Source organism: Gopherus flavomarginatus, chromosome 5 (genome assembly GCF_025201925.1).
Source record: "Gopherus flavomarginatus isolate rGopFla2 chromosome 5, rGopFla2.mat.asm, whole genome shotgun sequence".
Taxonomy (NCBI): domain Eukaryota; kingdom Metazoa; phylum Chordata; order Testudines; family Testudinidae; genus Gopherus; species Gopherus flavomarginatus.
In genome coordinates, this window is record NC_066621.1 from 153,642,641 (window position 1) to 153,657,889 (window position 15,249).

At 50.2% G+C, this 15,249-nt stretch overlaps 1 protein-coding gene across 1 annotated transcript; it reads right to left on the bottom strand.

The window, feature by feature from the left end:
* Positions 1-385: 385 nt before the first annotated feature.
* On the bottom strand, positions 386-12,110 carry PTGER2 (prostaglandin E receptor 2). Its single transcript, XM_050954730.1, has 3 exons — positions 11,202-12,110; positions 1,861-2,466; positions 386-833 (listed from the first exon to the last, which is right to left on the bottom strand). Exons 1-2 carry the CDS (start codon positions 12,033-12,035, stop codon positions 2,221-2,223), a joined length of 1,080 nt encoding a protein of 359 aa, XP_050810687.1. The 5' UTR covers positions 12,036-12,110; the 3' UTR covers positions 386-833; positions 1,861-2,220.
* Between the last annotated feature and the right edge of the window lie 3,139 nt (positions 12,111-15,249).

Consider the following 15,249-nt stretch of genomic DNA (forward strand, 5'->3'; position numbering starts at 1 on the left):
GGCCTTCTAGGGAAAATGCCTATGAGCAGGGGCTGCAAAGACCGGTCACGCACAGGGCTGTATCAGGCTTGCATGGGAAGAGGCACTTTGATACAAAAGGTGTTGGGGCCCCTTGAAAACCCCTGGCATGGGAAGTCTCCTTCCTTCTGCACAAGCAGCCACCTCTCCCAGCACTGACGGGCAGCAGGCCGTACCCCAGCGGATGCATCAGCCGCATGCTTAGAAGCATGTTCGGCTCCTTATCCTACCAGCACAAATAGGTGGGGGATGGGCATCTGGTTGCAGCCCAAAGCAAAGCCCTTCGATCCAAGAGGTTGTTGAGGAGGTGGTGGGGAAGGGCTGAGTGCTCCAGCACCGGGGGGCTCAACTGATATTTGCCCACCATTAAGCATGACCCTACCCATGCTCGAGAAATCAGGATTCTGGAGCAGAGAGCTGTAACCCTGCTTCTGTCCCTCCTAATAGCTTTGGCCCCAAGACAGAAACCCAACTGGCTTTTCTTCCCCTAGCTTGTGGGCACTTGGAAAATAGAGTGACAAGAAGCGGCGCTAGCTTTAGCCTTCCTGCTCCCCCCGCACCCTAGGGCAGGATTGTAGTTATACGAAGGCACATGGCAATACAGATATCTCCGAGACAGAAATACAAGAGGGGGTCTAAAGACTTCAGTTTCAGTAGTTAGATAAATGGTTAGTTAAGCCTCCATGAAGCTAATAAGGACTTGGTGGGTTTCGCCACAAACCAATAAGCCAAAGCTATATGATTAACTCTTCTGTGTCTCCCCACCAAACTGTACCACAAGGCATAGTGTTACAGAAAACATTTGTCTCCGAGGGCTTGTCTACATCAGAAAGTTGCAGCGCTGGTGAGGGAGTTACAGCGCTGCAACTTAGGAGGTGTACACATCTGCAGGGCACCACCAGCGCTGCAACTCCCTGTTTGCAGCGCTGGCCGTACTCCCGTTTTGTCTCGGGTGTAGAGGATCCAGCGCTGGTGATCCAGCGCTGGTAATCAAATATAGACACTTACCAGCGCTTTTCTTGACCTCCGTGGAATAAGCAGGTATCCCAGCATACCTGAGGAAGCCTCTGGTAATCAAGCTGGTCTCCTTCCCCGGTTTGCTCTCGCGTTCCCCGAACCCCGAGCAAGCAGGTCTCCTTCCCTGAGGTTTGCTGGGTGGTTCCGGGAACGCGAGAGCAAACCGGGAAAGGAGACCAGCTTCGCCGCGGTTTGCTCTCGCGTTCCCCGAACCCCGAGCAAGCAGGTCTCCTTCCCTGAGGTTTGCTGGGTGGTTCCGGGAACGTGAGAGCAAACCGGGAAAGGAGACCAGCTTCGCCGCGGTTTGCTCTTGCATTCCCCGAACCCCGAGCAAGCAGGTCTCCTTCCCTGAGGTTTGCTGGGTGGTTCCGGGAACGCGAGAGCAAACCGGGAAAGGAGACCAGCTTCGCCGCGGTTTGCTCTCGCGTTTCCCGGAACCACCCTGCAAACCGCAGGGAAGGAGACCTGCTTGTTCGGGGAACGCGAGAGCAAACCGCGGCGAAGCTGGTCTCCTTTCCCGGGTTTGCTCTTGCGTTCCCCGAACCACCCAGCAAACCGCAGGGAAGGAGACCTGCTTGTTCGGGGGTTCGGGGAACGAGAGAGCAAACCGGGAAAGGAGACCAGCTTCGCCGCGGTTTGCTCTCGCGTTCCCCGAACCTCCCTTGAAGCCGCCCAACAGCGCTGCAGTGTGGCCACATCTAACACCACTTGCAGCGCTGGTTGCTGTAAGTGTGGCTACTCTGCAGCGCTGGCCCTATACAGCTGTACTAATACAGCTGTAACAACCAGCGCTGCAAAATTTTAGATGTAGACATGGCCCGAGACTCACAGTAAATAGCCACTAGCTTTTTAGAGTTTCAAACGCACTAGGGTGCAGCACGTCTTTAGTTCAACATGGAAGTGCCTGTCTAGTGGCAACAGAAATCCAGTTATTGATTAACCTCTAGGATGCCGTCCCATAAATAGAAAATACTCACTTTAGATGGACTCCCCTTATGCTTTTTGACAAATCCTGCAGTGTCTTGTCAGCCAGACTGCAGCTCAATCCATCGTACAGTAAATGTATTTGTTTATTAACCTAAAAAGCACAGCTTCCCATCGTGTTTATACTTCTAAGTTTGTTCATTACCCTGAGGAGTCATTTCAGCATGATCTTCCAGATGTTTCCACTGAAAGCTGTTGGGACTACTGCCCGCAAAGGTCAATCTGCTTATTGGATTTTGACTCTGCAGCAGGAGTTGTCTGCATGTTCTCTTGGGTCTTTAGGGACATCTGACAGCACAGTACAGAACGGATTACCCTCAGAACTGAAGGTCTAAGGATGACAAAGACCCAAGGGTCAATAATTGGATTAATTGCTAAGAACCTCAGTGCTAGAAGGTCCTTCTTATAGTCTTCGTTTTGCATAAACTTGTTCATATAGGCACGAATCTGTAAAACAAAAGGAAAATAAAATGCAAGACTGATCATAGGAATATTCTGATGCACAAGTATAAGACACCACTTCAAAGAAACTTCTATATTCACAACAGATGTTTTGTTTTCACTGTTTTAAGTGAATTTCGTTTTAATGAGATACCAAGCTGGCAGACCTAAAGACTAGGGCTGGGTGAGAGACTGTTTTTGTGTCCCGTGAATATTTTCAAGAATTCAAATTTTTTTCCGTGTCTTGATTTGGGATGAAAAGTCAAAATCTTGAAAATATTTGTGAACTGAGAAACAAATTTTTTTTTCCATTTCAGGTAAATCAAAAAGTTGATTTCAAAGATTTGCCATTTCAATGTTTTTACCCTTTTTCAGTCTAATTAGTTTAAATTTCAAAAGGAAAAATCATTTTGAACTGGAAAATTACATTTTTTTTGGTAGAATGTGTCAAAACAACACAGACAACTTCAAAACTTTTTTTTTTCCCTCAACACTTTTTTCAAGTCAGGAAATTTGTCCAACTTCAACCTGTTTCATTAACAGTTTAGGTTTCAAGAAATTGATTTTTTTCATTTAAAAATAAATTAAAAAATTCCTGACTAGTTCTAAAGACTGACATTCTCTTTTTATCCACAGGACAGGCAGAGTATTAGCAACCTCACACAATGCAACCAATATATAGAGCTGATCAGGAACTTTCTGACACATTTTTCCATTGCAAAATGCAGATTCGTTAAGTGAAACTTCATGGAAACACATCTATTTAATTGGGGTGGAGGGTGGGGAAGCTTTTTGACAGTAATGAAGCATTCTACTTCAAGGTTTGCAGAACAGAATGTTTGGATTTTGTTTTAAAACTACTTTTCATTTCAAAATTTCTTCTTTTTTTAAATATCAAAATCGGAACAAAATGTTCTGACCAGAAAGTAATTTTTTTCCGAATTTCTTTTTGTGGGGAATTAACTTTTTTAGTTTTGTTCCGAAATGGGGGGCGGGGGAAGTTGACTCAAAGAATTTCCTGAGAAATGGAAAATTATTTTCTTGCTCAGCTCTATCAATGTTCCTGTTATACAAGAATCACTGGATTTAGGGCTTTTTTATAGTCCTACACATTTTCTATCCCCCAGGTAGTGAGAGGAAGGATAGAACCATAGAATTGGAGGCCTGGAAGGGACCTCAAGAGATCATTTAGTCCAGTCCCCTGCACTCAAGGCAGGACTAAGTATTATCTAGAACATCCCTGACAGGTGTTTGTCTATCTGCTCTTAAAAACCTCCAATGATGAGATTCCAAAACCTCCCTGGGCAATTTGTTCCAGTGCTTAACCCCCCGACAGCTAGGAAGTTTTTCCTAATGTCCAACCTAAACCGCCCGTGGTGCAATTTAAGCCCATTGCTTCTTGTCCTATCCTCAGAGGTTAATGCGGCAATTCTTCTACCTCCTCCTTGTAACAAACCTTTTATGTATTTGAAAATGGTTATCACCTTCTTCCTTAGTCTTTTCTCCAGACTAAACAAACCCAATTTTTTCAATCTTCCCTCAGAGGTCATGTTTTCTAGACATTTAATCATTTTTGTTGCTCTTTTCTGGACTTTCTCCAGTTTGTCCACATCTTTCCTGAAATGTGGCACCCAAAACTGCACAGAATAGTCCCCTTGAAGCCTTAGCAGTGTGGAGTAGAGCAGAAGAATGATTTCTCATATCTTGCTTACAACACTCCTGCTAATACTTCCCAGAATGATATTTGTTAAAGAGAAAAGCAGCGTTACACAGCTGACTCATATTTAGCTTATGGTCCACTATGACCCCCAGATCATTTTCTGCAGAACTCCCTCCTAGGCAGTCATTTCCCGTTTTGTATGTATGCAACTGGTTGTTCCTTCCTAAGTGGAGTACTTTGCATTTGTCCTTATTGAATTTCATCCTTTTTACTTCAGACCATTTCTCCAGTTTGTCCAGATCATTTTGAATTTTAATCCTATCCTCCAAAGCACTTGCAACCCCTCCCAGCTTGGTGTCATCTGCAAACTTTATAAGTGTACTCTCCATGCCATTATCTAAATCACTGATGAAGATATTGAACAGAACCGGACCTAGGACTGATCCTGAGCCTTTATTTGGAAAATGCTTGAGCACGCAGACACTTTGCACATGTGTGGTAGCTGCAGGGATCCAAATGGCAGGGTGGCTCGATCAGCTGTGGCAGCCTGCTCTATCACACAACTTCCATATGGAGAAAAAAGTCTAAAGAGAAGCCTGTTTCCCCATCACTATGTATTTATATGGAAAGGACTCACATACACTTCAATGACTCCCTCTTCTGACTAGCTCTGCTGTGACGGGTTGTTCCCTGCCAGCTCAGGACTCCAGCACCCTGTCTTGCTGAGCCAGACATTCTCGTCTGCTCCAACACAGGGTGCTGGAGTCCTGAGCTGGCAGGGAAAACAGGAGCAGAGGTAGTCTTGGCACATCAGGTGGCAGCTCCTGGGGGGGGGAGGGGTGTTATGTGATCCAACCCGTCACATCCACCCAAACAGGAAATTAAATGAAGAGGGCATGAACACCCCGCCCTGTTTTTAGGTACCATTACCATTGTACATGGCATATGCAGAGTCCCTCCTGCAAAAGTCCTTGTTTTAGTAATGACACTTTGCAACTAGGTATCGCTTTCACCCCAAGGTTTCAAAGCGTTTTAAAAGCTAGGTGGCTGTTCTGATTGTGCCTTGCCTCCCCAGCTGTACGGAGAGAGGGCGAAATTTGCTCTGGGTCACAGAATGACTCAGCAACGCAGCTGGCCACAGAAGCCCAGCTGTCCCGAAACGCAGGCCTAGACTCGAGAACCCGTGGCTTCTTTTTCTGTAGATCTCTGATACGTACGGCAAATAACAAAAAGGTTATTTAAAGACATAACTTCAGACCTTCATCTTTGCCTGTCTCCATTTTGATGGGCTTAATGTCTTTTGGCTTTAGGTCCATCAGCAGGAGATTTCAGCTCGGGTTAAGGGAGTTTGGACAGTTCAGTCAAGTTTCAGTTTAGGGGTTTTAAATGCGTATTTCTTGGGCGACAGGTTACACTAGGTGCAGTGCTACAAACAACACGAACAATGTGATGTTAAAGGTGGGATTACACACTCTAGGAGAGGCTGCCCGTCTTGTTTCACAACAGCAATGTCTAATCCAGAGGTTGGCAAACTACGGCCCGCAGGACCATCCCCCAGTCGGGGAGGCCAGCCAGCCCCCGGCCCCTCCCCTGCTGTCCCCCCTGCCCTGCAGCCTCAGCTCACCATACCACCAGTGCTCTGGGCAGCACGGCTGCGAGCTCCTGCCGGGCAGCGCGGTGGCATGGCTGGTTCTGGCCGGGCAGCATGACTGCTGGACATGCTGCTCTGAGCGGCATCGTGAGGGGGCGGGGAGTGGGGAGGTGGATAAGGGACAGAGGGTCCCGGAGGGCAGTCAGGGGACAGGGAATGGGAGGCAGTTGGATGGGGTGGAGGTTCTGGGCGGGGGTCAGTCAGGGGATGGGGAACAGGGGGGGTTGGACAAGTGTGAGAGTCCCATGCGGCCTGTCACAGGGCGGGGATGTGGCTAGGGGTTGGGGCGGTCAGGAGACAAGGAGTAGGGGGAGTTGGATGAGTCAAAGGTTCGGAGGGGGCCAATCAGGGGACAGGAAGTGGGAGGGGGAAGATAGGGGGCAGGGGTCAGGCTGTTTGGGGAGGCACAGCCCTCCCTACCTGGCCCTCCATACAGTCTTGGAACCTCAATGTGGCCCTCAGGCCAAAAAGTTTGCCCACTCCAGTCTAATCCCTCCCAGCAGTGCTAAATTTGCCAGTGGGCTACATTATCATGACAACCCAGTGGCAAGAATTTAGGCCAAAATGAACATTCACACATTTTCCGCCCTGCAAAATGTCAAGTTGCTAAAAGAAAAACGAGGAGAGGATGCCAAAGTAAGGCCTGAGGAAGAGGCTCGGCTTGCCCTCAAAGTCCCAGAAGATTTTTTCAGTACCAGCTTTAGACACCTGCAATTTAAGATTCCCCAGGGAGCCTATTTTCCTCCTCACATGCCGAAGGAACCAATCAGCGGGCTTTGGTATTTAAAGAAGCTGAGACAAGTATGACTAGTCCCATTCAAAACATCCCTTCCACTCCCCCTCTCCCCTGCCAGATGTGAGCATGTGAAACCACAAAAATGAATCCATCACTGAGCTTCATAGCTAGCCCTGAGCTGAGCGTATCAAGAGATCATTGCATTTTTGGATAAATGAAGTCAGTCAATAGATGCTTAGGGGATCATTTATTACTGTATCCAGTCTAATGGCAGGTTGCCTATAGTGCCCTTCACCAGCGTGTGTAGGTGCAATCAATGGGTGTGGAATGTTTCTGACCTACTGTATGAATCTATGTCTGGCAGCCAAAATCAGTTACTTCTTTAAATATGCTTCTTTGCTACTTTATGGAAGAACTGACAATCCTTCCTGGGAAGATGATGCAGCAAATTTTACTCATGTGAGACCAGTTGCTCTGTCTCAGGTCCTGGTCCCCATGAACCCAGAGCTGTTTAGCAAGACCGGATGTATCTAACTTCTAAAGCTGTGTATTAAAAAAGGAGCTGAAGAGTTTGAGACAGACAATTAATGCATTAGCCATTCACTTCTAACGACCTGGGTTCAAATCCTGTACGTGCTGCAGCTGAAAGTGAATTGAATCATCTCATTCTAGCCACTAAAAGCACCAGATGTTCTGAGAACTCATGTCATGACACAGGACTTAGTTAGTTTTGGGGAAAGTTTGCCCTACAACTGTTTATGCAGGGTAGGCATTATAGCTGGTGCTATTGGTATATCACCTTCATGGGCACTAAATTCAACCATCATCCACATGTGTCTAATTAAAAAAAGATTAGGCATGGCAAGGAATACGAGTAGTATCTACAATTATATTACCTGGATAAATTTAGGACTTTCAGTCCTCATGCTTCAGGGCAGAAGGAGGTAGGGTCAGGAAGAAACCCCCACATGGTATGCTACTGTACAACTGGGTGCATTTATAAGGGTTTATATGCTTTCCTTTCACCACTGGTCACTGACCTGTTCTGCTACCTGCAACTACAGCTAGTTGGTCTGTTGTTCTATGGCAATATCTGTGTTCTTCTATGGAAAGAGTAGACCAGAAACACAATCTCCTAAAGCTAAAAGGAAAGTAACTGGTTGTGAGTCAGCTCTCAAAGCTATAGGAACTAGGTACTGGCACCTGGACATGGTGTCCTGAAGTGAAAGTTCCAGTGTCCCCTTTGTCCATGCTCATGATGCTTGTTCACCTGATAACACAACAAATTTTTAATTTCTCCTTTGCGGCAGTCAGTGGGATTTCTAGATATCTGATTGAATGAAATGATCCTATGTACAAATGCTAGGCTGGTAGAAAAATACACTTCTACCATCGAGCATTTTTAACTAGCTGATCACTTTATGCTGCTCACCAGCCTGCAAAAACCTTCCTTTCCAAAACAGACCCATTGCAAATGTATACGTACTTTCGATAATTCCTGTCACAAGCACACCAGCAGTTATGTCTCATGTCTGCACATGACTCAGCCAGATGGGGGAAAGTACCATTAGGAGCAGAGCTAAAGACCTCTAAACAAATTTAAGGCCCATCAATTGGTGGTGGAGCAGCTCTGATGATTGCAAGTCCAAGATCACAGGAAACACAACAGGCTGCTAGATGTTATTACATTTCCTTTATCACGCTCTTGAAATGCAAAAATAATGGTGCAGCATGTCCAGTGGTTAATTTGTCCATTGGGCCTTTCAGCTCTCCAAGTGCTAATGAAAGATAATGTCAATCTAACGCCGGGAATGTAAAATTAGCTTTGGCCATATTCCCAGTCTGGGCAGGTTTTGCTTTTCCCAGGGAAAAAAGAATTGAGAAACAGAAGGAAAAAATCACCCAAACCATCTGCTCCCTCAAAAGTGGGAAGAATCAAACTATCTGAATATTGTCGACTAGTAAAGGGTTGAGTGACATGGCAGCTCCTAAAAGATCCTACTTAATTCGAACGGCAAGAGAAAGTCAGACTAATGGTTAGAGTTCTTTACTTGTGTCACGTGGGTTATATTTTTGAGAGGCAGCATTGTAGCAGTTAGAACTCGGGAAGCAGAAGACTTGGGTTATATTTCCAAACCTGCCGTTGTCCAAAACACTTAATCTCAGTGTGCCTCGGTTTCCCTACCTTTTGACTATGGAAAAGACATACCTTTATCAAGCATCTTCATGCCTTCAGGTCAAAAGTAATGTATATGCTCAAAGTTCTTATGAATTGTAAGTGTGTTGAGCATATTCTCCTATCTCATATCTTTGTTTATGGACACAATCTTCAGCTCCAGGGACACCATGCAAGCCAGCTTTTTCACATAGAAATTAATATTTGTGTACAGGTGAGGGTGTTTGTGTGCGCAGTGGCTGTTGTCTGTCTGTATTTGCTGAGGCATCCTTTCCCCTCACAGTTGAAAACTTGGCTCAGTGGGCAAAACTACATCCTTGTTTAAACTTATTCAACCGCATGGATGCATGCACGCTCACTGACACCACAGCAACCCATGTCCACCCTATCCCAGTGATTTTGGGCATCCCTGCACTCACCTAACTGTATTTATCTACGCAACCTCGGTTCCACATTGGCAATTTAACTGACCTATGTTACGTCAATTACAGTCATGGAGACCTACTGATTTGTGACCCTCATTATGACACATTCAAGTGCACTGATCTATGTCACCTCAACTCCTTCCTTGCAACTGCACCAACCCCTTCAATCTTGCTACCCCCTTCGAAACGGTACAGCTCAGTGCCAGTGGCACAGGCATGTAACCTCAGCGACATGGGCCTACACTTGATCCATGCAACTTCGGTCAAGCATCTGCCATGCCAGTGCCCTGTGAAAGCATCTTGATCCCTGTCATCATCATCTCTCAGCTCCCAGAAAGTGGATTTATCCTCACGAGTCCCCGGAGAGCTAGAAAAGTGCTATCCCCATTTAACAGATGAGGAAACAGAAGTACAGAGCCAATACTGTGATAAAAAGCCCACGGTACCATCTCAGAGCCCGGATCAGCTGACTCGGGCAGTGAAGCTGAAGCCTGAACTCTGAGACCCTTGCCCCTCACGGGGTGTGGGCTCCAGAGTGACCCCAAATGACTTCACAACAATTGTAGAGTCCCGGAGCCCTGAGCCACGGGTCTTTTACTGCAGTGCAGACGTAGCCTAAGAGATTTGGTCAGGGAAGCTGTGGCAGAGCCAGGAACAGAGCAAGGATCTTTGTGCTTCAGTCTAGTCTAGGGCAGTAACTCCTCACATGCTCGTTTAAAGTTGTGTAATGCTCCCTTGTCGTTTGGCAGCCACCTGCTTTGTCCACTGCTTTCAGGAAGAGCAGCCCGTTGCAGCTAGCTGGTGTGGGCTTGGAACCAGGGTGGACAGGCAGCCCCCTATCAGCTCCCCTAAGGTCCCTGTGCAGCAGCTGCCTGCAGTTCAGCTGTGTCCCTCCCCTCACTGTCATGTGCTGCTCCTGCCCTCTGCCTTGGAGCTGCTCCCCGAGGCTCCTGCTTGCTGTGCAGGGGGGAGGGAAGGAAGAGGAGGGCTAATGTCAGGGTGCCCCCCTGCTCCTGCACCCCGCTTACCCCATCTTCCATAGAGCAGGGGGGACAGACCAGGACTCAGGACAGAGGAAGCTTGCGGCAGCTGCCTATCAGCAAGCTGATCTAATTAACAAGGCAGTGTACTTAAGGGAAATGTGCATATCTCCCTCCATTCCTGCTGCCTCTTGTAGAGAGAGTAACCCTTGAGGGTTCAGCCAATTGCTCATTCATCATTTAGAAGTAAGGGAAATATCCCACCTTCTGACTCCTCCACCTCAACCAAGCTTCACAATCATCATCACTGTGTACCAATATTAAATTGTTTAAAATTTATACTGTGTGTGTGTGTGTGTGTGTGTGTCTGTGTGTATTATATATATATATATAAAATCTTCTGTCTGGTGAAAAAAATTTCCCAGGAACCTAACCTCCTCATTTACATTAATTCTTATGCGGAAATTGGATTCGCTTAACATCGTTTTGCTTAAAGTTGCATTTTTCAGGAACATAACCACAATGTTAAGTGAGGAGTTACTGTGCCTTAATTCTGCAACTCAGTGGGGCTGCCCGGGGCCCTCATCTCTAGGGGTTTCTTTTTAATTTAGGGACTAAAAATAATTTTGTTGGAGAGTCAGAATTTAAACCCAGAAAGGACAACTCTGCAAGCCCAGATCAGTGTTTCTAATCCAATGTTTCTCAACCTTTTTGATCTCAGGGACTGGGGCCGGTCCATGGGCCGGTCACTAAGAAACACAGATCTAGTCTGACCTCCTGTGTCTCACAGACCCTTAGCACCAGCACATTAAACCCAACAACCCAAACAGCCCACAGGAGACCAGGCTAGTATGAGCCACAGGCAGAGAAGAGAAGGGACAGGTGCAGGAGGCCCCCAAGGGGAGGGATTACCAAGGGGGCTGGGGGAGAAGGTCCCAGGCGCAGGAGGCCCCCAAGGGCAGGGGCTAGTGAGGGGGCCGGGGGAGAAGGCCCCAGGTGCAGGAGGCCCCCAAGGGCAGGGGTTAGCGAGGGGGCCGGGGGAGAAGGCCCCAGGTGCGGGAGTCCCCCCCGGGCAGGAGTTATCCAGGGGGCCCAGCCCCTGCACTCACTCACCGTGAAGGGCAGCGAGCAGACGATGAAGGTGATGGTCATGATGGCCAGCAGGATGAGGTGATCCACCTCCTCGGACATGGAGAGCCTCCGGCGCCCGGCGGGCTGCTCCAGCGAGGCCAGGCGGCGGGAGGTCTGCCCGCGGCGGTGCATGCCCACCAGGTTGCAGATGACGCTCAGGTTGCAGAGCAGCACGGCCAGGATGAGCAGCAGCAGCAGCGTGGCGTAGAGCAGCGAGTAGGTGGCCTCCCAGGCGCCGGAGTCCCCCTGGGCGGCGCGCCCTAGGCGCATCTGGATGAAGCACCAGGTGCCCGGGCAGTACTGCACGTAGCGGCCGAAGCCCAGCAGCGGCAGGGCGCAGAAGGCGGCGGCCAGGGCGTAGAGGGCCGGCAGGGCCAGCGGCAGCGCCGAGCGGCGGCGGAGGAAGCGCTCGTAGAGGTAGGGCTGGCCCAGGGCCAGGCAGCGCTCCAGCGCCATGGCGAACAGCACCAGCATGGTGGCCAGGCCGAAGAAGCTCATGGCGAAGGCGAAGTAGAGGCAGAGCCGCCCGCCCTCGGCCAGGGCCACCAGCGTGCGGTTGCGGCCGTAGGAGGCCAGCACCACGGGGCTGACCAGGCAGGTGCCCAGCAGGTCGGTGAGCACCAGGACGGTCACCAGCACGTGGAAGAGGGGAAGCGGCCGGCCGCGCCGCCCCAGCCGGCGCCGGGCCAGCAGCGCCAGCGCCGTCAGGTTGCCCAGCAGCCCGGCCGAGAACATGACGGCGCTGATGGCCGGGCTCTCCTCGGCCGACAGCGGCAGCTGCTTGTCGCAGCTCCGGGCAGAGCCGGCCCCGCTCATGGTCGCGCCCGCCCGCCGGCTGCCCGGCACTGGGACGTGAGCGCAGCACCAGCCAGAGGCGCCCGCAGCTCCTCCCTCGCCAACAGCTGGAGCTCGGACCCGCCTCCCCTGGCGCTGCTGCCCGCTGCTCAGGGTCCCTCCCCCTCCAGCCGGGGCAGTGCGGGGAGAGGCTCCGTCCTCCCTCCCAAGGGCTGGAACCCCGGGCTCCCCCCCGCGCACTTTCCTGCCCCAGCCGGGGAGCCCGGCACCGCCCCCTGCGCCCTTCTCCCTCCCGACAGCTGGAGCCCCGGGTCCCCCCTTTGCTCACCTCCCTGCCCCAGCCGGGGAGCCCGGCACCGCCCCCTGCGCTCTCCTCCCTTCCCAGCACCTCTGGGCAGCGGGTGGAGATCAGTCACTGCCCGCTGGGTCCCCCTGCGCGCGGGGAGAGGCTGCGTCCTTCCTCCCAAACAGCCGGAGCTCCCTGCGCCCCTGCCCCTTCCCCGGCAGCACTGGGGTGCGGCCCCGGCTCCCTCCCTGGCTGGCTGGGTCTCTGAGGTGCGCGCCGGGAAGGGATCCCCAGCCTCCCACCCGCAGCCTCTGGCTCGCCCGACTGCGGCCGTGCCCAGCAGCCTGGCTCCACGCGGCGCCTCAGCCCGAGGGGAGGCTCACCACCTTGCTGCATCCCAAGCCGCTAGCCAGCCACACCCGGGACGGGGAGTCCCCACAGGACAGTTGTGACCCTCACGTCCAAGCCCTGGGGATGCACCGGGGTTTCTTCAGGTCTCTTCTCTAAGTGGCCTGGAAAGGGCAGAGGGAGAGAATGAGAGAGGGAGCAAACCTCCAGGGCAACCCCCCCCCCATGTGCCCCCCAGGACAACAGACTGTGGACTGACAGGCGGACAGAAGCACTGACACACAAATGCACATGCAGCAGACACCAGGTCGACACGCAGGACTCATGGGGAGACGCCCTGAGAACAGGCTTGTCGTAGTGTCTGCCACAGCTCCTGATTGAGACAGGCTTTTCTTTCTAAGCCCCATTCACATTCCCTGAAAGGGGTCTGCTCCCATCTGCACACGCACATGAGCATTCAATACCAGTCCAGTGCTCCCGGTTGCTGATCACCAGAAGCTACCTGGGTTCCCTTCCCAGTGAGCACAGGGCTACAGGGCCACACTCATCCCAGCTATAGCTCACCTGCTTTCAGGGGTCACTTCACTGAGGTCAGCGCAGTTACACCGGTATAAGTACAGCAGAACTGGAGCCCTGGTTTTCACTGGTGATTGACGGTTTCATTGATCTGTACATGTGCTGTTTCATCCAACGAAGCATCCTTGCAGCCTGGTTTTGATCTCCCTGACCCCAGTCATTCCTTTGACTTCCATTGAGTGGTTTCTGATTTACAGGGGAGGAGGAGATAGCTGGATCATGTCATGTGATTGTGAGACTATTCACACTGTTGCCCTCTTAGTGGGGGCGGGGGTAGGACCCATCATGGGTGTGTTTTTCAGCCTAAGCTCTGGAATGCTGAATAAGGAATGGGCAGCCCTTGAATTTCAAGGGGCCCTCACGTGCCGAAGTTTCCCTAAGTGAATGTTTGGTACATACAGGTCATCGACACCACTTTCCTCAAGCAGCTGGAAGCATGTCTCCGTGCTTACCTAACACACTATCAACTCATCTGGCAACTCCCATTGGGACTTGTTAAAAAAAACGGACCACTTTGGAACTCTTCAGGTCCCAGAGGGATATTTGTTTCAAATTCCCTCAGAGATTTACTGGCTGAGATCCACATAAAAACCCCAGGCCATTTATAGTCCCAAGTACAAATCTTAACACTCTGCTACATGGGCTCTCAGAAGACAAATATGTATGTGGTTACTTCTTTGTACCGACGGCTCTTCAACAAGCATTCAGCAAACAGCATAGAACAAGGACCAGGAGCTTTTCTACACTTGAAACCCTGCAGCGGCACATCTGTAGCGTGGGTGTAAGTAATCCTCCTCCTCTGTGGGAGAATTCCTAGTGCTGCCCACAGCAGGCGTTAGGTCGGTGTCACTGCGGCGCTCAAGCAGGTGGATTTTTCACACTCCTTGCGACCTAGTTAAACCGACCTAATTTCCTAGTGTAGACTAGACATGAGTGCTTCTACTGCTTGGCACAGCGTGTCAATGGGCAGCTCAAAGGGAGAAACAGCCCAATTCTGATCTCACTTGATACTCGAGTAAATCAAGAATCACTCCGATGAAGAGAAGGATACGCTGTGAAAGGGCTGGTCCACACTGGGGACTTACATCGGCATAGTTTTGTCTCTCGGGAGTGTGGATTTCACACCCCTGAGAGTCTAACCCCCAGTGCAGACAGCACTAGCTTGTCAGAAGAATTCTTCCATCAACCTAGCAACCACCTCTTGGGTCAAGAAAGTGAAAAGCCTTAGGTCTGGGGGATTATCCCAAATCAGACAATTATCCTGGGGCCGAGAATGCCATGGCATGTGAAGATATTCAAAGATTAATATATTAGAGCTCAATTTTTGGGAGTCTCAGAGCTCTGCGTGGTGCACCCAATGGAAAAAAGGCAATGGGATGCCACCTTTCCAACATACGCCCCAGTGCTGATCCTGGGAACTGCTTCAGTGCTTTAAGTGTCTGTCTAGGGGCGGAGCTGGAGTTGTCAGGAGTAACAGACCTGGCCTAAGTAAATAAATACGTAACAATCAAGCCAAGTCAGGGAGGGGCAGCTAACTGTCAGGGTGGTTAAGCACCGGAATAACTTGCCTACAAAGGTTGTGGAATCTTCATCACTGGGGGTTTTTAAGAACAGGTTAGACCAGGGCCGTCCTTAGGATTTATGGGGCCCTACGCAGTATTATTAAACTGGTGCCCCTATGCCGGATGGCAGCCCAAGCTCACAGCCTGGTGGGGGAGGGGTAGGAGGGACTTGACAGCAAAGGATAATGAGATGCCCGGCCTGCCTCATGGTGGCGGAGAGTCACAGTTCCCCGCAGAGACTTCCATGCACTCTCCCTCATGCAGAATGGACATGAAGAAAGTACCTAATTAAAAGCACTAAAATTTGGGAATAAAAAATGTCAGTCACAGGTTTTTTGATATGCCCTGAAGTTTGTCAGAGATTTATTTGCAAAAACTTCATAGTAAGGGTGAGTCAGCTGTCCTGCTGAATACAACATTACATATAATGGAATACATGATGCAGCTCTTCTCTGTTTTACAT

What these genes read in the sequence shown, in the direction of transcription:
- PTGER2 (XM_050954730.1), bottom strand. Translation starts at nt 12,035, where the DNA reads ATGAGCGGGGCCGGCTCTGCCCGGAGCTGCGACAAGCAGCTGCCGCTG. An exon ending in TCTGCTCGCTGCCCTTCACG is followed by an intron (nt 2,467 to 11,201) that starts GTGAGTGAGTGC and finishes TTTGTTTTACAG; the next exon opens with ATTCGTGCCTATATGAACAA.